The sequence below is a fragment of the Gossypium arboreum genome, chromosome 3 (genome assembly GCF_025698485.1).
Source record: "Gossypium arboreum isolate Shixiya-1 chromosome 3, ASM2569848v2, whole genome shotgun sequence".
Lineage (NCBI taxonomy): Eukaryota > Viridiplantae > Streptophyta > Magnoliopsida > Malvales > Malvaceae > Gossypium > Gossypium arboreum.
Window position 1 is genome coordinate 38,470,490 of NC_069072.1, and position 22,351 is coordinate 38,492,840.

General features: G+C 29.7%; 1 protein-coding gene across 1 annotated transcript; it reads left to right on the top strand.

Annotated features, from left to right (window-relative positions):
* Window positions 1-10,086: 10,086 nt before the first annotated feature.
* Window positions 10,087-12,498, top strand: LOC108475486 (protein RGF1 INDUCIBLE TRANSCRIPTION FACTOR 1-like). Its single transcript, XM_017777455.2, has 4 exons — window positions 10,087-10,396; window positions 10,942-11,202; window positions 11,743-11,901; window positions 11,978-12,498. Exons 1-4 carry the CDS (start codon window positions 10,394-10,396, stop codon window positions 12,221-12,223), a joined length of 669 nt encoding a protein of 222 aa, XP_017632944.1. The 5' UTR covers window positions 10,087-10,393; the 3' UTR covers window positions 12,224-12,498.
* The last annotated feature ends 9,853 nt before the right edge of the window (window positions 12,499-22,351 follow it).

The following is a 22,351-nucleotide window of genomic DNA, read 5'->3' on the forward strand; positions in this document are numbered from 1 at the left end:
TTACGGAGTATTACTGAACTTACAAAACAATTAAACGTCTATTTAGCAAACATTTACTCAATTCAAGCATTTATCATTCAATCCCAATCAATTTGTCCCTTATACAAGCCTACGAGGCTCAAAATATGCTTTGGGAGTGATTCGGGACTAAACCGGTAACTCAAGAAACTTTCACAAGACTTTGAAAATTTTCTTACAACAAGGGACACACGCCTGTATGGCCAGGCCATGTGTCTCATACGGCCACCAAACATGCCCATGTCATAGGCCGCGTGAACATTCGAAATAGGAGCATATGGCCATGTCCCAGCCCGTGTCCACCCCGTGTAACTCTCTGACTTAGGTCACACGGCCAACACATATGCCCGTGTGCTCTAAAAATGGCCATACACGCCCATGTACCAGCCCGTGTGCTAGGCCGTGCCAATCTTGTAGGGTATACTAACTTATGCCACACGGCTAAGTCACACACCTGTGTGTGAGGCTGTGTGGAGTATACCGACTTAGTTACAAATTCAATACCAGGGGAGACACAGCCGTGTAACATGACCATGTGTCACATATGACTGACATATACGCCCGTGTCTCTGTCGGTGTGGACAAAAATAGGCTATTTACTAAGCCAATTTGCCACCCTATTTTTACATACCTGTACAAACATATCATATACAAATTAAACCAATTCAACTACAATCATTTCTAAACTCAATATTCAAACGATATAACCCACCAAACATGGTATTCAAATACCTAAATTATAATCAAGCATTTTCCATTCATATACCTATCACATATCAAGACAACATTTGCATATTTCCATTCCATTAACTACTTGTCAAAACATACTATATTGAATACTTATATGCAACCAAAAAATTATACGAAGTTAAGCCAAATCACATGGCTTTGTCTTACATCACAACATGTACCAAAATCACTAGCTCAAGTAACCATAACTAACAACTTTATAACTAGCCTATACATGCCATATTTACATATATCCATGAGTTCAAAGGTACCAATCGGCAACTGGATAGTGTGATGCGTATCTCTGACTTTATCTGAAACGCGCAAGCTACCGAACCTCTATAAAACACGAAAAAGAAACAGAGTAAGCTTTATAGCTTAGTAAGCCCGTATAATTTAGAATTAAACTTACCATTTATACATAATCAATACAATAAATAAGGTATACTCAATTCAATTACCAATATCTAAACAAAACATTCATCAACAAGTTAGTCACATAAGTGCATGTAACCATCTATTATCATTTTCGCTTTTTCGAGATATGATCAATAAGCTCCTCCTGAGCTGATGGACAGTAAGCTCTATTGAGCTGAAACGGTAAGCTCTAACAAGCTGAAAACAGTAAACTCTTACGAGTTGATACGTCGGTAAGCTCATACGAGCTATGGTGAGTCCGCAACACATGTAGGATCTCGACCAAAACAGTAACCCTAGTGATATATCACTCATATCCTACGACTTTCTACAGTTCAAACGGAACTCGGTATTCAATAATTCTCATAAATTAGGCATTCGAACTCAATAATATCATTTGCTCAATTATACTTTCATTTTAAATAATTTACAAGTATTTAAAAATTTGACTCTAATTATACGAACTTACCTCGAGTTGCTCAGATGGAAATTATCGACTATTTGTCCATTTTTCCTTTTCCCTGATCTAAATCCAATCTCAGCTTATCTTGATCTATATATTATCAAATTTAACAAATTCAGCATTCGGTCTATTTAATTTAGCTATAATTTATAATTTTGTAAATTTACACATTTGCCCCTAATATTTCACATTTTTACAATTTAGTCCTTATCACATAAAATTGCAAATTCATGCAATTGAGTACAAATCCATGCTTAGTTGAATTTAATACATGTTACTAGCAGCCCATATTTTCAATTTATTCATACTTTTAACCACCACATTTCACATTTTCTCAATTTAATCACTTTTTGACATTTTTGTTGAAAATCACTTTACAAAAACTATTAATCTAACATTAAACCTTCCAAATCTATCATAATTCATCAAATTACTCAAGCATTCAACAATGGAAACATGATAAATCTTTAACAGTTTCAAAATTTAAGGTACGGGCTAGCTAGAATACGAAGCAACGATCTCAAAAATATAGAAATCATTAAGAATCGAGTCAAAATCACTTATCAATTGAGCTTTTAAGTGACCGAACCCTAAAACAACTTCTTTGGATTTTTCTTCTTAATACTTTTGGTGGAAATGAAGAATATGAAAGCTTTTTTTTTTGTTTTACTATTTTATCATAATTAATAACTAATTTATTATATTAACCTTTTAATAAAACATTAATATATCACATAAACCATGGACATAAATGTCCGCTAACCTTAACCATGGTCTAATTTCAACATAAGTACTCCCACAATTTAATTTCATAGCTATTTAATACTTTTAACTATTAGAACTCAAGTTTTACATTTTGTGCGATTTAGTCCTTTTTACCGAATTAAGCATTTAAATGGTAAAATTTATTTATGAAACTTTCACGTAATTAATCTATCATGCTGTAGACATTATTAAAATAATAGAATAAATATTTTGACTTCGAATTTGTGGTTTTGAATCCACTGTTCTGATTTGACTAAAAACGGGCTGTTACAAGACCTATCCTAACCACCAGTAATATCCATTACATTGCACACTGTGGAGTATCATCTGGTTGAAATAGAACTATATAGAAACCCCTGAGAGGCCCAATTTTTCGAAGCCAAGTATCATTCCATAAGTTTATCATACGACCGTCACCAATTGACCAATATACATTCCCAACAATATTATCCCAAACCTTCATCAAAGACTTCCAAGCATAAGAGCAATTACTTCTGACAATAGAGTTCAGCAACGCTCCATTGATATTGTACTTCTTTCACATAACTTGTACCCACAAAGCCTTAGTGTTTGTTCTCAACTTAAAACCTAGCTTTAACATATAAATTTTATTTTGATTTGCTAAGTTTCAAAGCCAAGATCCTCAGCTTCTAAAGGACTACAACAATCTTCTAATGACAAAAGTGTCAACTTTCTAGCTTCCGTGAAAGATCCCCAAATGAAGTTTCATGCTATCTTCTCGACCTCACTACACACAAACATTACAATGTGAACCATACCTATGAAATAATTAGGAATAGGAAGAATGACAGACTTTGCTAAGGTTATTCTACTAGCCAGGTCGAGCTTTTTTGCTTTCCACCCATTCAGTTTTATTACGTACCTTACTCACCACAAAATCAAAAGTATTCCTCCTAACTCTCTGATGGAGTAATGGCATGCCAAGATACAACCCCAAATCATCAACTCGTTCAAACCCCATTTCATTGTAAATATCATTTGCTAACTTAACCGGTGTATTGGGGAAGAAAAAAATTCAGATTTGTTCCTATTAACTTTCTACCCCGAAAACAGAAAATCCCCAATACGTCATTGACTAAAGTCACTTAATCCTGATCTACTTCTCATAAAAGAAAAAGGTCAACTGATAGGTGTGATAGATTCAGACCGCTCTTAGGTATACTCAAAGACTTCCATCGCCCTTGTAACAGCCCAATTTTCAGTGAAATCGGAACAGTGGTTTCGGGACCACAAATTTGACCCAAAATATATTTTATTTTTATTTTATCATATGGCCCGTAATATGTTAGAAATGACGTGTGAAAATTTTGATATGAGATTTTTATCGATCAGGTGTTCAATTACGAGAAGGACTAAATCGCATAAAATGCGAAAGTTTAATTCTAGTAGCTATAAGGATCAAATAGCTATGGAATTCAAAACTTAAGGTCCTTATATATTAATTAGACCATTAATAAAATTATGTATATTTTTATGGTGACTCATCCATGGAATTATAGAAAAAGGGCAAGGACTAAATTGGAAAAAATAAAATATTAATTAATTAAAAGATGAAAAGAATTATATCATCTTATTTTGTCATCTTCAACCTTAAAAATACATGGAAACCTTAGGAGAGAGAAAAGAAGTTTTCAAGGCCTAATTGGGTAAGTTTCCTTGTCCCGTTTTTAGTAATTTTGGTATTTTTGAAACTGGGATAGCTTAATCTCTCTATTTGAAGGATTAATTTGAAAAGTTATCAAGGTATGAAAATGGATCATGGATGGAAATTAGAAATTTATGGTAAGAAATGAAAGATTATTGATAGATAAACAATTTTTACAAAGTAATTTTTTTTGAAAACATGATTTAGGGACTAAAATGAAAAGTTGTAAAATTTGATCAAAATTTCTAAAATTTTATGAATGCATGTGCTGGAAAATTAGTAATGGGGCTTTGGTTAGGCTTGGAATAGGGAGTAATTTGTACAAGTTTTATTTTCCGGGCCTAAGGACAAAATAAAAATTTTTGAAAAAATTAGGGGCAAAATGGTAATTTTTCCTAGGACGTAAATTGAGTCCATATAAGTATGAAATGTATGAAATTAATGATTAAATTCATTTATATAGATCTAGACAACACTAATTTGAGGTTAGATCGAGGAAAAGAAAGATTTCGTATTAGTAGACTTTTACGTAAAAAAGTGTTAAGGTAAGTTCGTGTAACTTAATCGGACATGTAATTATGTTAATGGATTGTTGTGTTGTATGTAATGTGATTTATGTTGATGTGCTTCACTTGTATGCTATGATGAAAAATAAAAATAAGCTTGAAATGGTGATAAAGGGTTAGTCCCGATTGGATGTTAAATTTCGATGACTTTGTACACTTTCCGAAACAAGTAGGGTCCTGCATTTGTTTTGGATGGAATTTAGCTCGGACGAGTAATCCCAATGACCTTGTTATAAAAAGAATTTAGCCCGTACGGGTAATCCCGATATAATACCTCTCGAGCATAGGTTATGATTAGGGTTTAGCCTGGACTGGTAACATTAATTGAGCTCTTGTGAGCATACGCTATATATCCTGGACTGGTAATCCTGTTATACGACATGTGGCTTGTAAGTGTGTTCCTTGGTTAAGTATTCTAAAGGGTAACCTTGAAAAGAATTGATGAATTAATGACTCGTACACCTCGAATGTACTATTTGAGCCTTTATCTGAATTTCAACGATTCAACGGACATATAACTCTTGACATGGCATAAGAACTTTGTGATGAATTGATAATGACTTGAAAGAATATTGCTTGATGAGCTCATCTATGTTACTTGATTTATATGAATAGTTTGGTGGCTAACATGTTTGATAGAATGTATATTATTAGACCATTTAGCCAAATGGAAGGAAGCATAACCTTGTCTACCTAGATTTTAATAAACAAGATTGGTAAGTTTAGTTTCTATTATACGAACTTACTAAGCATATAATGATTACTCCTTTTATTTTTCCCCTATTTTATAGTGCTCGAAAGCTAGTGAAGGTTGGAAGATCTTTAGAGCATCGTCACACTATCGTCTAGCATTTTGGGTATATTTAGTGAAATCATTTTGGTATAATGGCATATATAGGGAAACTTGGCCAATAGTAGCTTGAAAATGTTATTTTGTAACGTAGCCATTGGGATGGCTAGTAATGGCTTATTTTGGTATGATTAAATAGATTATGATGTTATATTCATATGTGATATGTTATGAATATGTTATCAAAGGTTGCTATTGCCTAAGTTAATCCAAGGTAAATTTATAATCATTTATGCATGTAGTGGTATGCCTTGTTAAATGATGAATTTGCCTACTTTAAATGCTTGAATTGGTTGGTACTGGTTGTGTATCTCAAGTGTGGGTCTTGGGTGAAACCTTGGGTGAAAAATGGAGCTAGGAATGGCTTCATTTTGTCCACATGGACGTGTGTCTAGACCATGTGTGACACACGGCCTGGTCACACGGGCATGTGGTTAGGCCGTGTGTCCCCTGCACCTAAATTTTGAGAAACAGAATGCTCAGAATTGGGCACACGGGCAGAGACACGGGCGTGTGTCTCAGCCGTGTGAAACCTACACCTAATTCGAATTGAATTAATTAACCACACGGCTTAGCACACATGCATGTGGCATAGCCATGTGTGCAAGTCAGAGAGTTACACAGGGTCGAACACGGCCTCTAGCACTAGCGTGTTCTAGGGTCACACGGGTGTGTCCCTTGGACCACACGGGAGTATGAGCCTTGCACCTTTAAAAATTTTGTAATTTTGCGAAAATTTCTTAGAGGTCCCAACTAAGTCCCGATTCGATTCTAATGCTTGTATTGGGCCTGAAAGCCTGATCAAGAGAAGTTATGGATGATCTCGGTAAACGAATAGAAATTTACGAAGTTAGATGGAAAAATATTCTGAATGTTCTGGTAATGTTTCGAAACTCTATTCTGACGACGAGTACGGGTTAGGGATGTTACAGCCCCTGTTTAATAGCTTCTTCAATTAGATGGCCCAATCTCTCTATACACAACACAAAACGATATGGTGATAATGGGTCTCCTTGTCGAATTCCTCGTGAAGGCATAAATTCTTCTATAAGAGTACCATTCCAAAGTGTTTGAAGGGATGATGATAACACTTAAGATTACCCTAATAAAAAAATGTGGTACCCCTGCTTCCAACAAAGTATCCTTCAAGAAGTCCCATCTAATCCAGCCACAGGCCTTTTCCAAGTCAATCTTCAAAGCCATTCCAAATTCCTACCCCTAAAGTTCTTCAACGAATGCACCACCTCTTGTGTAATAATTATATTATCTAAAATGTTTCTACCCATCACAAAGCTTGCTTGGTTTTTCTTTATGAGTTTCACCAACAATGGACATATCCTATTAACAACCGTTTTCATGATGATTTTATATAATATTGTGCACAAGTTGATCGGCCTAAATTGCGTAATCCTTTCCGAACGTAAAACCTTAAAAATCAAAACAACTAAAGTTTTGTTAAGTCGAGTATCCATCTGTTGCCCTTACACCCGTCTAACCAAAGAGTAAATCGAAAGCTCAACAACATCCCATTGTGTTTGGTAAAAATTTGCATGAAAACCATCCACCCCAAGCACCTTAAAAAGGGCCATACCAAACACAGAACTACACACCTACTCACTTGAAACCACTATATATAAACTATCCTTCTCCATTGTTGATAAAAAGAGAAATCTACCCTGACATGAAAAAACTCATCAACAGTATAGTTAATGGAAAAGAGACCTTTAAAGTACTCTACAACATGTTGTTTTAATAACTCATTTTCAAAACACCATTTATCACTATCAATCCTTAGCCCCTCAATTTTGTTTCTTCTACGCCTAATTAAAGTATGACTTTGGAAGTACCTCCTATTACGATCACCATTTGCAATCCAAACCATCCTGGATTTCTAGAGCCACAAAATCTAAAGACAGAATTATGTTAGAAATTAAAATATAAAGATTAAATTTTAAATTTGGAAATAATAAAGGTACGAAAACTATTTTCCTAAAATGTAAGGAAAAAAAAGAAAAACTATCACTTGTGTCAACAAAGGACCCTCCTTTTGTAAATGGCTATATATATTTAGAGTTAATTACACTAGATATCCTTAAATTATGATCCTTATTTTAAATTGGTCCCAAAACTTCAAAACGTTTTAATTATATCTTTAAACTATTGATATTATATTAATCAAATCCTTCCGCTATTAAAATCGTTAGTTTAACTGTCAAATGGCACTTCAAATCTTGGGTAGCTAAATTTAAAATGATAAAGCTTTTGTAAATGAAGATTAAAATAACGATCTTAATAACGAAATGTCCTAATTGATATGACCTTGATAGTTGGAGATGTAATTAGAATGACTTGAAATTTCGGGACCAATTTAGAATGAGGGTCATAAGGTGCAATTAGTCCATATATTTATTTTATTGATATGACCTTGATAGTTGGAGGTGTAATTAGAATGACTTGAAATTTAGGGATCAATTTAGAATGAGGGTCATAAGGTGCAATTAGCTCATATATTTATTTTTAAATTTTGGTGATTTTTTCGTTTAACAAATTTTGATGGTTATTAGTTAAAAAGATGTGTAAAAGTTTTAGAAATATTTAACTTCAATTTTCAAAATATAAAAACATAATTATTCTTATAATTTTTTTGTTTGAATATTAGATTCATGGTCGGTTTTTGAGTTTCATGTATTGTCAATAAGCAATATCATGATATCTCATCATTGGTAAAAATAAAAAATAGTGATCTTATAAATAAATATTAATACCTTTATTAAAACATAAACATGAAATTTGAAGTTAGAAACTTGATATAAATCCTAAACATTAAAATTAAAACTCTAAACCTAATAAAAATATAATAATTATAATTATTATTTTTAAATAAAGTTACTAGTATTTTGTAAGTCATCTATTACTTGTTATTTTACTCCATGATAAGATGTCATGTTATTATTTATTGGTACTACATCAACTCTCATTAAACAACATCAGTCCGATAATGTCAAAGTTAACTTGCAATGATTAAAACATAAACTTTTCAAATATATAAGATTAATATATATTTTTAATAATAGAGGAACTAAAGTGACTGAATATGTAGTTGTAGTAAATTGTAACCCACTTAACTCCATTTGCTCAATAAATTTAAGGAAAATATAAGATATAGTAAAATAATAAACAATATTAAAGTTTGGAATAAAAAAAATACAATACTAAATCCAAATTTTAGACGAAATAATTCGAGTTTGTGATATTGCCACGTCAGATGGTTCATGGAATATATCAAATGGACAAAAGGGTCCAACTAATTTTATGTAAGAAAAATTTAAAATTTACAGTGTTTAAAGTAATATATGAAATGGATAAAATATAAATAAGTATAAAAATATTTCATTATTTTAAAAATAACAAATAAACAATTGTGTGAAAATTTCGGAAAAGCTTTGGATTTTAATAAATTGGTAAAGTATTGTTTAAACAGGTAAGATGCCATCATTACCGGATTGCCTTTTGGCTTTTTCGATTATTTTTATTTATTAACTGTTCAGATTTAACAAATTTCGGAGCATATAAAGGAACTCCTTTTATATATTCATTGTGCTATTTCATAAGTAAACTAATTTTTTTATTTTTTATTTACTACAATAAATTTGAATTTCATGACAAATATCTCAGAATCATAAATTTTAAATGTATAATAATTTATAATTTAGAATATCATTTTTAACAAATATAAATATATAATAATATTATTATGTAAATATTTTTGATATAATATTTAAATTATACATAAACTCTTATTACAATAGATAAATGTATTTAAATTTAAAATTTTTAAATTATTATAATAACAATAATATCAGCTATATTATAACCATATATTATAACCATATATACAACTTTAGCGATAATAGAGATACCTTTTATTCACATTGCTGATGCAAAAGTCGAAATTGTCCATGTTTCCAACTTTCCTACTATCTTCCGAGGGCAGATGGTGTCATGATTTAGGGTTTTGTTTTTATTTTTATTTTAGAAAAAAAAATTGAAAAGGGCTGACCTAATGGAGAAAATTGAGGCCAAAGAAAAGTCAGTCCACTAATTTTTCAAAAAAAAAATCTTTCCTTTTCTTCTTTTCAAATCAAATGATTTTTCAAAAACATAATTAATTGATAAATTATTGCAATCTTAATTTATACTTTTGATATGCTCCCATTAATTGAATTCACCTCTTTTATGTATATCTTCTTCAAATTAGTTAATACCTATTTGTAGTAATAAAATTATATTGAAATTTTATTTATTATTGTCACAAGGAGTAAAGTTATTACTACTTTTAAAAGGATTTAATTATTAATTATTTTTATTTACAAAAATCATTCATTAATAATAATTTTTTTAGATATTACCTTATTGATATCCCTAAATAAATTAAGTTCAACTTTGTCACGAAGCTCACAAGTCAAGTAAAATAAATTTAATAATTAGCGAAAATTACAGTAAAAAATCACTAATTTTTGGTGATTGAATCATGATTTACATAAAAACAACTTGATTTAAAAGAAGATTTTAACAAATTAATAGCGGTCTGATCAAGTTTTAACTCACCAATCAGAATGATTTATTGACCTTTCCCGCCTAGGGTAGGTCACTATCCTTTCCTCACCAAACATTTCTGCTGACACTCCTTTTTCTTTTTATTTTTCACTGCACATTCCTTATTATATCACTTTTTCTTCTCTTCCCCCCCCCCCCCCAGCTTCCACATTCTGTAGGCTTCTCCTCTCTCACAGTCTCTCATTTTTCTTCTTTTTCTTTTTCCTCAAATTTTCTTTTCAATTTGTGTTCATTTGAGTATTGATCAGAGAAAATAAGAAAAAAGAACCAAGGAAATTATATATCCAATTCAAAGCAAAGAAATGGTGAGAATTCCTTCTCTTTTTATTTGTCTTTTTTCTTCCAAATATAATTTTCTAGTGTTGAATGATGGGTATTTTGTTTTTGTTTTTGGTGATTGGTGATTGGTGTGTTATTTGACTATCAGAATTCAGGGTCTGTTTGGTTTCCAGGAAATTTTAGTTAAATACAAAGAAATATAATCTTTTTTGAATCTTCTATTTATTGTAGCTATTATAATACTCATTGAAAACAGCCTGTAAACCTTCTTGGGTTAATTTAATTTTGTTGAAACTTTCAACCCTTTTCATGAATTCAACTACTTTTTACTTAGTGCTTGAAATTTTGAATCTTGAATGTTGTAGTTTATTGAAATTTGCATGAATTATACTTCTGAAAAAAAAATGATATCTTTACATTAAATGTTGAATCTTTACTATTGCGTTTCCGTTGATTTAGGGTGCTTGTTTAAGCTGTGAACTTGGGAATTAATTGTCAGAAAATCAAGAATTTTGAAACTTTATTGCTTTTGAAGCTATTTGATATTAATGAAGTGAACTTGGTATTGTAGGTGGGTTGTGGGTTGTACATTAAGAAGAAAACAGATTGGATTAGTACCCTTCTGGAAAGTGAGTTCTTTAGTCCTTGCTCTGATCATCAAGACCTCAGGAAAAATGAAAAAAACGTGTTCTGCATTGACTGTTGTCTCGAGTTTTGTCGGCATTGTAAGGCTCATAGCCAGCACCGGTGGCTTCAGGTCTGCAAATATGTATATCAAGATGTCGTTCGACTTCAAGAAATGCAGAAGCATCTGGACTGTTCCAAAATTCAGGTTTTCCTTATGTTGGTTACCATTTAGCTTTGAAGACTTCACAGTAATGGTAACCGTTTTAGTGTAATTCATTAGGGTCTATTGGAATAAGTAGTATTATGGATGTGTTAATAGATTGTTTTGAGGTAAATCACAATTTAGAATGCAAGATATGGATCCTTACTAATTGTTATTAGTTTCTTCCAATTGTTACTGATATATGAATTTGTGGTTTTCAATTGTCTCTCACTTTATTTGATCTATGAAACTTCATTTCTGTTCTAATTGTTGATTGTTCATAGTAAGGAGAACAGCAAACACCAAGATTTGAAATCAAAGAGAAAAGATTTTCATATCATTATGTTTGCAGAACCATTCAAGTTGCTTTTCCCTGTTCTTTTTACAGAAATGCTTCCTCATTATTTTCCATCCACAATTTCAACTTATAATTTACTAAAGTGATTTCTTTGATTGCCTTTTGCTTTTTCTCTTTTTGAGCAACTTTAGTTATAATTGGAATGATCATCATATATACTGAAATGAGTTTTAAACGTCTGACAGACATACAAAATCAATGGTGAAAAAGCTGTACATTTGAATCCAAGGCCTCAAGCTAAAGATGCCAAACCATCAACGAAATCGAAAACAGGTGCTGCCTGTGAAGCTTGTAGAAGATATCTTCAAGACCCACCTAATCGTTTTTGTTCCATTGCATGCAAGGTGAAAAAAAACTGAAGCTTAGTACTTGAATGTCCTCATTTACAACTCAAACCACAATCTAATCAACCTTTTTCAGGTATCAGCTGTTGATGTGAAGCCTAAAGACCAAAGCCATAAAATGGAATTATCAATACAAGAATATCATGAACTTTCATGGAAAGAGAATCAAAATCTGGAAACAAGTTCAGAAGATAAGGAATCCTCACTCTCCTCAATTGATCTTTCAGAAGAGGAGACTAAAACATGGTTGGTCAAAAGTTTAAAGCCTCGGAAACGATTGCACAAAAGGAAAGGCACTCCTCTGAGAGCTCCCCTTACTTAAATACTTAAACAAAGGTACTTGAGAATACAATAAAAGGAATCCATAGCTATACCAGTTGATAAAAATGATGCTACATTTCAATGGTATTTGAAATGAAAGTCACTCTTTGAAGATGAGTCCTCATTTTGGAATTTAGTTGGTGTTAGTTGAGAGAGGACAGTCCCTATCATTGTCATGATCAGAGAAAGTTATTATTTTTTCTTGAGATTGTACAGGACATGTAAGGGAAAAAAGAAGATGGTATATTTGATGGGGAAGTCAGCAGTGTTTTAAAATGGATTTTGAGCTTTTGTATCTACCCCCCCCCCCTTTTGACAGATTTGATTGGATCTATTATGATTTTGTTTTTCTTTCGGTGGGATTTTCTTTTCATGCTTGAATAGGATATTCCTTATTGCCATAGTTTAAAAGGAAATTCACTCGTATAAATTCTACTCATGTATGGTGTTAATAGAGAATTAGATTACTCAGGGGCCTTAAGTTTTGATGGGGATGTTTCTAATTGAGTTGGCATGAGTGATTTATTTTATTGGGGGGAGGTTGTGGGCTTTGTCTCAAGCTTTGTCAGAAATGGTATGTTATTTTCGTCTGATCTTGGGGTAACTATCTAAATTTGGGACCCTCCCTCTCCTTAAATTATGGCAAGTTGGCAACAATGTCTTTGTTTATTTATTTACGTTTTGGTCAATGTGAATGTGGCGGACAAAAAGAGCCGTAAATTTTTAAAGAAAGAAAAGGTGCGAGTGAATAGGGGTAGTCAGAATCCTACGACCAAACAAAAAGCTAAGAAAAGTTATCTTGCATGTTGAACGTGAATATGGGCATGGCCCAACTTCACAACTTCCCCAATATTTTTGCAGGAATTTTGTCTATGTAATAGACCACATAAATTATAGACCCAACCAATGACATTAAGTAACGCTATTTTTTTTCATATCAGCATAAATTTCCATGTACTCCTATTTTTTTTATCAAAATAATTAAAAAAATAAGAAAAGTTTTTTTTTTTTTTTGAACTTAGCTTCATGGTTGATCTCAGAATTGAATCACCTCATTATGAATACATTTATTTCACAATATACCAAGAGTTTTAAAACCCCAATGCTGTGTTAACAGCGATGGTGGTGATGGGGCACGCAAGTATTTAGTGGTGGTTTGAGATTTTTTTCTAATCTTCATATGGTTAATCCTTTGATGTTATTATTATTATTGTGGGTTGGGATTGACAGTTGAAGTGTTGAAGATTGTTGTAGATTTTTGGTTGTTTGTTTTGTTCTTTTTATCATTTTGAGAACTTGAAATTAATATATAAAGTGTTTGATAAAATTTGCATTAGAGTTTTGTTTAGGAAGATGGTGGGAGATTGATGGAGACGATAGGCGTTTATGGGGGAAAGCAAAATGAAGGAGAAAATCTGATTTTTCTGGAGTCGATCTTGAAACACTATATTTTTTTTTAATAAAAGAAGAAATAAAGATGATGATGACGACGACTTTTTTGTTAATTACTTTTATAAAAAGAAGATTTAATTTGGATGTTTATGGAAAAAAAATTAATGTTGGTTAATATAATGGATTAAGGCCTATAAGTTCTGTATATTAGTTTCTCGACATGAAAATTTATAGTTTTTTTTTTTTTTTAAAGGATTAATTGATATTTATCAAGAAGAAGCCAAAAGAGAATGTGTGGAAAGAAATAAGATGTTGGGGGTGTCAGTCAAAGAATTAATGCGTAGATAATTGGAAATGGAAATTAAAAGAAATAAGGATATTAGATTAAAGGTTAGCCTGAAAATATTAGTTGAAACAATAAAAGCTAAATAGTTTAGAACTATAATATTTTAAATTTAAATTTTTATATAAATACATCTTCGTTATTTTATAAAATAAAAGAATTTAAATATTTATTTTAATTAAGTTAATATTTGGTTAATTCATAATTTTTAAATAATAATTAAAAATGTATTTATCGTCGTCTTCACTAGGCGTGGATTGCGTTCCATGCATGTTTTGGTAATTCAAATATTGGGCTTTTGGAATGATCGGTAAGTATGTGTTTGGTTTTTTCTTTTTTATATATCTTTAATCTAAAATTTTAAAAAGTTAAAAAGTAGAAAGTGATAATACTGCATTATATCCAAATTAAACTGAAAAGAAATTTAACCTCTTTTTTTTCTCACAAGCTAAATTGAGTGCATAATTGCATATTATGCACCATTAATAAGTACTAACAAAATACATCATCATTAAATTAAACAAAAATATAGAGAATTTGTAAATAAACACTAATAATTTTAATTAGACATAATTAAACATTAATCATAACTATTATAAATAAATATTAATAAATCTCATATTTAGAATATTGGGTTTAAAGGTTTAGGGTCTCGAGTTTAAACTTTTATTTATAATTAATTATTATTTATTTAGGTTTAAATAAAATTATTAGTATTTATTTATAAGTCTTTCACGATTTTTGTTTTATTTAATGATGAAGTGTCAAGTTTTATTCATTAATGGTGCATGAAACTTATGCACCTACAAGACATTAAATATTCTCTCAAAATAAAAATGAGCCATTCTTTTTGAAAAATGACTTCCACTTTAAAAATACTAAACAATTTTTATGTGTAAATAACTTGAATAAAATCAAAAGTGTTATATTAATAATAAAATTTAGTTTTAATTTTTACAGCATTTAAAAAATTAATATATTTAAAAATATTGAAAAATTAATCTCAAGTATTATAATTTTAAATATTATCCAACAGATATAATAAATAATTAATATAATTAATTATTTTAATAAAATCACCTAATTTTATAATTTTATTTAAATAATAAATTTAAATCTTAAGTAATATTCTTAATATTTTATTAAAATTATATTAATGTATTATAATAAATATACATTATAATTTATACATATTAACAATAAATGTTTTATGATATAAAATGTGAATATTTTAATTATATATATATATATATGAATATTTGATTAAATCCTACTTAAATTCAATATATATATATAATTAGGTTTTTTCCTATTCGATGCATGCACATATCAGTTATATGTGTCAGATATAATACATTAAATTTATTTTTAATTTTAAATAAATGTTTATTATTATAAATAGTATGAAATATTGTATTTTAAAAACAATATAAAATATTCTATATTGTATATTATTTAAAATTACATTTTAATATTGTAAAAATACAATATATTGTATAGTATTAATATTTGTTTTACTATTGTGTAAATATTGTTTAACATTTAAAATTGTATGTTAAATTATTTACAAATTGGTTTGTAACAATTGTAACAAAATCAGTTATAAAAATTATCATCATATATTGAGTGCTGGTGGTAAGGGTGTAATTAGATTCTAAATTATTATATTTTTAAGTATAAAATGTATCATAATATATTTAATTTTAATATATTATTTGGTTATTAATTAAATTAAATGTTATATTTACAAATAGGTTATAAAATTATCATTATATATTAAGTGCTCGTGGGAAGGTGTAATTAGCTAATTTTTTGAGTTTTGCTTTTGTACCAATAAATTTATATTAAAAATAATTTAAATATTAAGATAAATATTATTTAATTTTGATATTATTTATATTTATGATAAATATTATATTATGTTTTATTTTTAAATTTTAAAATTAAGCTAAATATTAAAATTAAAGTACGTGATAAATAATTTAAAAGGTAACGAGTAAAAGAAAATTTTATCAAAAGTGAATAAATACTTAAAATGAAGAATGTCACATGAAAAAAATTTATAATGTGAACACATTTATTTACTTAGAACATTGTAATATTTGATATCAAAATATTAATAATGAGTTACAATAAATTATTTTTGCAATATTATTATTTTTTACTTTATTTGTTTTAAATAGATTACTTTTTTTTAGTTGATGTATCATTTATATTTATTAATTTTAAATTTATCAAATTATCAATGTTGACATGAAATTTATATAGATAAATAATTTATTATCATTATTTTTTTAAAAATATCATTATAATTTAAAATTTTCAAGATATAATAGTTAAAAATTATATAAGTTTTTATGTCAAATTTTCATAACAAATTCCATAGTAAAAGAAAGTATCTTTTGCTTTATATATAAAAAAGATTTTTTTAATTTACATATTAACTTTTTATTTTTGATATAACTATAAAGAGAATATATAAAATTATATATATAATTTTATAAATTAAAAAAATTACTAACTTGTGCATCTCCTAAAATATTTAATTAATAAATTATAAAAATTACTTAAGATTTCTAAAATAATATTGAAAAATATTTATTATTTGAACATAAAATTACAACACAAAATGATTTTTAAAGCTTTTTAGGTTTATTATCTTTTCATATTTTTGAAAAATTTTATATATTTTTATGTTTAAGATAAATGATTAGTTAAATACCAAAATTTGAAAAATAACTAATTTATCCATTAAATTTAACCTATATAATCAAATTATTTATTTAATTATATTTAAAAATAAAAATATAAAAATAAGATTCACCACTTATAGCAAAGGTAATCATATGTAGCTTTTTATATTAAATATATATGTATATGATTGATTACTATTAAGTCTATATGAAATATTACTTAATATAAAATAAATTTTTACTTGTAAAATAAAATATTTCTATAAATTTTGTAATAAATATAAATTTTGCTATATTTGTTTTATTGAAAACAAATTTCAAAAATTACCAACAATAAAAGAAATATATTTTCAATAAAATAATTTTTAAAAATCAAATCCACTTTTTAGGGTAATTTATTAAAAAAAGCCCATTTCTAAAATTATTTATGAAAATGGGCAAATTTTTTGATTATTTACCGGAAAGGTCCGAATTCCCCGAAAGTGCTTCCACGTCAGCCCGAAGTTAGGGGATGTGTCAGTAAAACGTGTCCCTAGGGGAGCGTTTTGTCCACGTCAGCACAAAGCATTTCATTGAGGGCGCTTTGTCTGATGTGGACAAAACGCTCCCCCAGGGACCCGTTTTGCCCCACTCCAACGGTAAAAAAAAAAAACTATAAAAGGCCCCCCTTTCATTTTTTCACACAAAAGTCCTCTCATAATTCTCTCTAAATTCTCTCCAAATTCTCTCAAATTTCTTTCATATTTTCTCAAAACTCTCTTTAATTTTTGCAAAAAATTTCTGTTTAATTTTTTTAAATTTAAAAATATTCGACCGTGTTAGCAATGGTCGGAGTATTAATTCGTCTAGATAATAAACACATCTCCGTCGATCAAATGACAATGGTAAGTGATAATTTTAATTAATTTTTCAATACTATTTAATGTTTTTTCATTTATGCAATTTTAATTAATTTTTATTTTATAATTTTTTATAACAGTCTGTAGATCGGGAGTTGCAATGCTATCCGTAATATGTTTGGTCCTCCATCGCCGTTGATAGAGAATTACCTGTAGGACACGGGTTTTTGGCACGTGGCCACAATAGGCCGGGGGTGCAAGTTGGACCCGAAACTAATCAGTGCGTTGATAGAGAGGTGGAGACCCGAGACGCACACTTTCCATCTTTCATGCAGAAAGTGTACTATCACTCTGGAAGACTTGCAATTGCAATTGGGATTGCCGATAGATGGGTACGCAGTCACCGGGTCTGCTCAATCTACTGATTGGGGGGTTGTATCTATGAGCTTTTGGGTGCTATTTCGGATAATATTAACGGGGGTTGGATCGAGATGGGCTGGTTACGAGACACATTCCCGGAGCTGGATAATGATTCAACTAAACTAGAAAGAATACGATATGCTCAGGCATACATTCTTGAGATGATTGGAGGTTATCTGATGTCGGACTTGTTACGAAACCGCGTACATCTGAGATGGCTGCTGAAACTCATTGATTTTATAGCAGCTGGTGAATTTAGTTGGGGGTTTGCCGTGTTAGCAACATTGTATCGGGAGATGTACGGGGCGACGCGACCGAATAAAGCCAAAATCAGAGGTTGCTTATCACTATTGCAATCACGGGCACAGTTTCGCTTTCCATTTTTACGTCATCGAGTGAACTACCCATATACATTCCCACTAGTAACGAGGTAAATTTTATATTAGATTTTACAATTATTATGTAGATTTATAATATAATTGTATGCTAAAAATTTATTTAATTAGGTGGAATCATTCGGCGAGTTATGTTGGAATACCCACCTCTCTTGAAGATATACGGCTTCTATTAGACCAACAGTCGGAAGTACAAGTAAGTATTAAATAAAATATATATACATAATAAAATAATCATTTTGTATTTCGTATTTAGTATTTAGTATTATGTATATAACTAATATTTTTATCATGTTCATATAGTTTCAATAGACACCATACAAGGATCCGGCAATTCGGGCAGTAATTCCGGATGAATTTTTTCAAAATCTGAACATTTGGCATGTGAAGGTCCCATTAGTCAACTATGTTATCGTGGAGATACACCAGTCAGATAGAGCATTGTAGCAATTTGGATTCCGACAACTGATTCCAGTGGAACCTGAGGTGCTCGATGATGAGCACAAAGTCGACTTACGACTATTGAATACGAATTGGTCGAGATACTGGTCAGGATATATTGAAATGTGGGAAAATCAGTATGATTATATACCTATTCGGGAACCGATCATCGTTCCTGAGTTAGCGTGCGTGCTAGAATATATGCCATGGTTTAGGATCTATGGCAAGCCATATTTACTGTCAGAAGAGGAGAGACGACGGCAAAATCGTGTCCAAAGGGAAAAACGGGGCCCTTTAAATCCAAGAAGAAGGAATGACAACGCGGGCCCATCAACAACGCCTACACAATCACCGGGCCTATCAACAGCGACCACACAGTCACTGATTCTGACTGGCACCAACATTGATTTTTTAAATATATTTGTACAAAGTTTTTTTATATTGTTTCATTTAATAAAATAAAAGTTGTTTTTAATATTTTAATTGTAAATTATTTTTTATAATTTTAATAAAATAAATGTTCTTTTGAATAAGGTAATATTTTTAATATTTTTAATAAAATATAAATAATGCAACATAATTTTATTACAACAACTATCAGCTATTTCAATTTGGACATGATCGAGTTGTATGGCCTGGGTTCCTATACCATCCGTACAACTTCTGTTGGTTCACTGTTTCTCAGAAGTCCATATTATTACATATTCTAGTCGAGCAAGGTCGACCCTTTGGTTTGCGACGCAATTCTTTATCTGGTAATAGCTTAAACGGAGCAAGCGATACAGACGGCTACTTACGTTCATCTGGGACCGGTGGGAATACGTGTCTCCACACGTTGTACATGTATTCTATTTTGTACACTTCGTCGACATAGCTCATGGGATCCAAGTGGAGATTCTGACAAGCTGCAATTACATGAACGCATGGATAACATACCCAAAAAAAAAACCTAACCAAAAAAAAAAAAAAAAAAAACCTAACCCCCCAAAAAAAAAGAAAAACCTAACCCCCCCCCCCCAAAAAAAAAACCAAGAAACCTAGCCACTTTCCCACTTGTCCCATTTTTCCTCCCATTTTTGATATCCATTGTCTACCACCACCACCTACAAAATAGAAAAAGAAATAATAGAAAATCATGTAAAAGATGGCTATAAAAAACCATTCAAAAATCATGTAGGAGGGGGGATTTTACAAAGATTGAAAAAAAAAACACAAAAATCCCTTCAAATTTTGAACACAAAAGAAACATCAATAAAAAGGTTGCATCTTTTTCTTTTTTCCTCTTCTTTCGAATCTTTTTTTTCTTTTTTTGTGTTATTTTTTTCTTTCTTTATATATACATATATTGCACGGTGGTCGAGCCATGACGGCGTGCATCGACGATCGACCGTGAACGGCCCCCTTGGCCGGATTTCCTTTCCCCTCCTTCTCTCTTCTTTCCCCTTTTTTTTAGGTATTTTATATATATTATGTATATATTTTTAATGCCATTAGTTATATATTTCTTATGTATATATTCTTAAATACTATTATATATACATATATATATATATATATATTTTAAATACCATATTGTGTATATATTATTATTATTATAAATTATTACTATTGCTAGTATTATTATAACTATTATTATATTAGTGTATATTTTATGTACATACATATATATATATATATATATATATATATATTTGTACATATCATTATTTTATATTATTGTTGTAAATTTTTATGTATATATTTTTTATGTACGTTTCCTAATATTTTCTTTTATTGTAGATATTATTATTATTATTATTATTATTATTATTACATACTTTTATTATATGCATATATATATATGTATTTTTATGTACATATTATTATTTTATATTATTATTACCAAATATATCATTTTTCCTATTTTATTATTAGTACATGATATGTTTTTATTTTGTAAATATCATTATTATTGTTATTCTAATATTCTAGTATTTCATGTTAATATTTTTCATTAATGATATCATTTTTTTTCGTCCTTTATCTATTTTTAATTTCTCACTTTAGGAATATTTTTCTCATGTTTTAATTAATTTCAAAAATAAGGCAATGTACCGATTTAATATTAAGCCATCGATTTCATCGCTATGTTGGGTGAAATTGGTTGGCTTGTGTTAAAAAACAGGACACCCTTTCTAAAAAATCGAAAACTAAAATTCTCATTTTTCAATTAGATCACGATTAAATATTATATTGAACTCGTATTTTGAAAATCAAGTCAACACATGTTTATGAGATACCAATTTTGGGCGTCGTGAGGGTGCTAATACCTTCCTCGCGCGTAACAGAATCGACTCCGAACCCCAATTTTTCTCTGGACTTTCACGTAAACCTAAATTTGGCCTTCTTTTTTGTTTTTAAAATAATTTTATTAGGTGTCCGATCACACCTATAAAAAAGGATCGGTGGCGACTCCCTTTGTTAATAAAATCGAAAGTTGGTTTTCAAGTGTTTAATAAATCGCCACATTTAGCGACCCTAAACCAAAACGAATTTTTTACGTCGCTACAATCAATTTATGCATAAGTCACTCACATATTTTCCCCTTCCTCCTCTCCATTCCACATCCTTAATATATATAACACGCTTATACGTAACATTATCTATAATTTCACTATTTACTTATATTTATATTCCAAAGCTGTCCATCCGTGTCATAGTTACTAAATTATTTTTAACTTAAGCTATGGAGATCCAAATTAAGATCTACTAATTTTCCCTAAAACTAGAATTATATATCTTCTTACCATAAAATTTTTAGAATTTTTGGTTTAGCCAATTAGTACAATTTATTCTTTAAATTCACCCATATTCTGCTATCTGACAGTTCCGACCCTTCTTCACTAAAATTTAATTATCTCCTCGTACGGGATTCGAATAATGTTCCCGTTTGTTTCTCTTGAAAATAGACTCATTCAGGATTCTAAAAATATAAATTTAAGCCCATAATTATTTTTTTCAATTTTTTTATGATTTTCCAAATTCAAAACAGGAAAACTCGAAATCATTTTGACCTTATCTCACAAAATTTATTATATCTCATGATCTACAATTCCATTGCTTACATATCAATAAGATTTAATTTAATATTTTATTCATACTCTCATTTGATTTCTAAAATTTTTGGTGATTTTTTAAAATTAGACTACTGCTGCTGTCCAAAACAGTTTTAATGCAAAATGTTGATTTTCATTTTACCCCAAATTTCACAGTTCATACCATTCAGTCCTTACTCAATTAACCCCTCAATTGAGCTAATTTTTCTCAATTAATACTTTATTCTGTCATTTTAAACTACTTCATAACCCCTGAAAATCAGAACTTTAGCACTAGACCTTTAGCACTAAACTACTTCATAACCCCTGAAAATTAATTTCCATCAATTTTACTTGATAAAATCATCATATATCAAAACTAAAGCTTCAATTCTATATTTATTCATCATATGCTTCCAACACTCATCCATAGCAACTTTAAAAATTAGCCATGGAATCAAAAACTAATGACATAATAAGTTGGACCCAATTGTAAAAGTCCAAAATCTTAGAAATTTCAAGGAGAAAGCAA

Excerpts from the sequence above, each read along its gene's own strand:
- LOC108475486 (XM_017777455.2), top strand. Across the intron at positions 11,203-11,742 it reads TGGACTGTTCCAAAATTCAG|ACATACAAAATCAATGGTGA; the intron begins GTTTTCCTTATG and ends AACGTCTGACAG. Across the intron at positions 11,902-11,977 it reads TTTGTTCCATTGCATGCAAG|GTATCAGCTGTTGATGTGAA; the intron begins GTGAAAAAAAAC and ends AACCTTTTTCAG.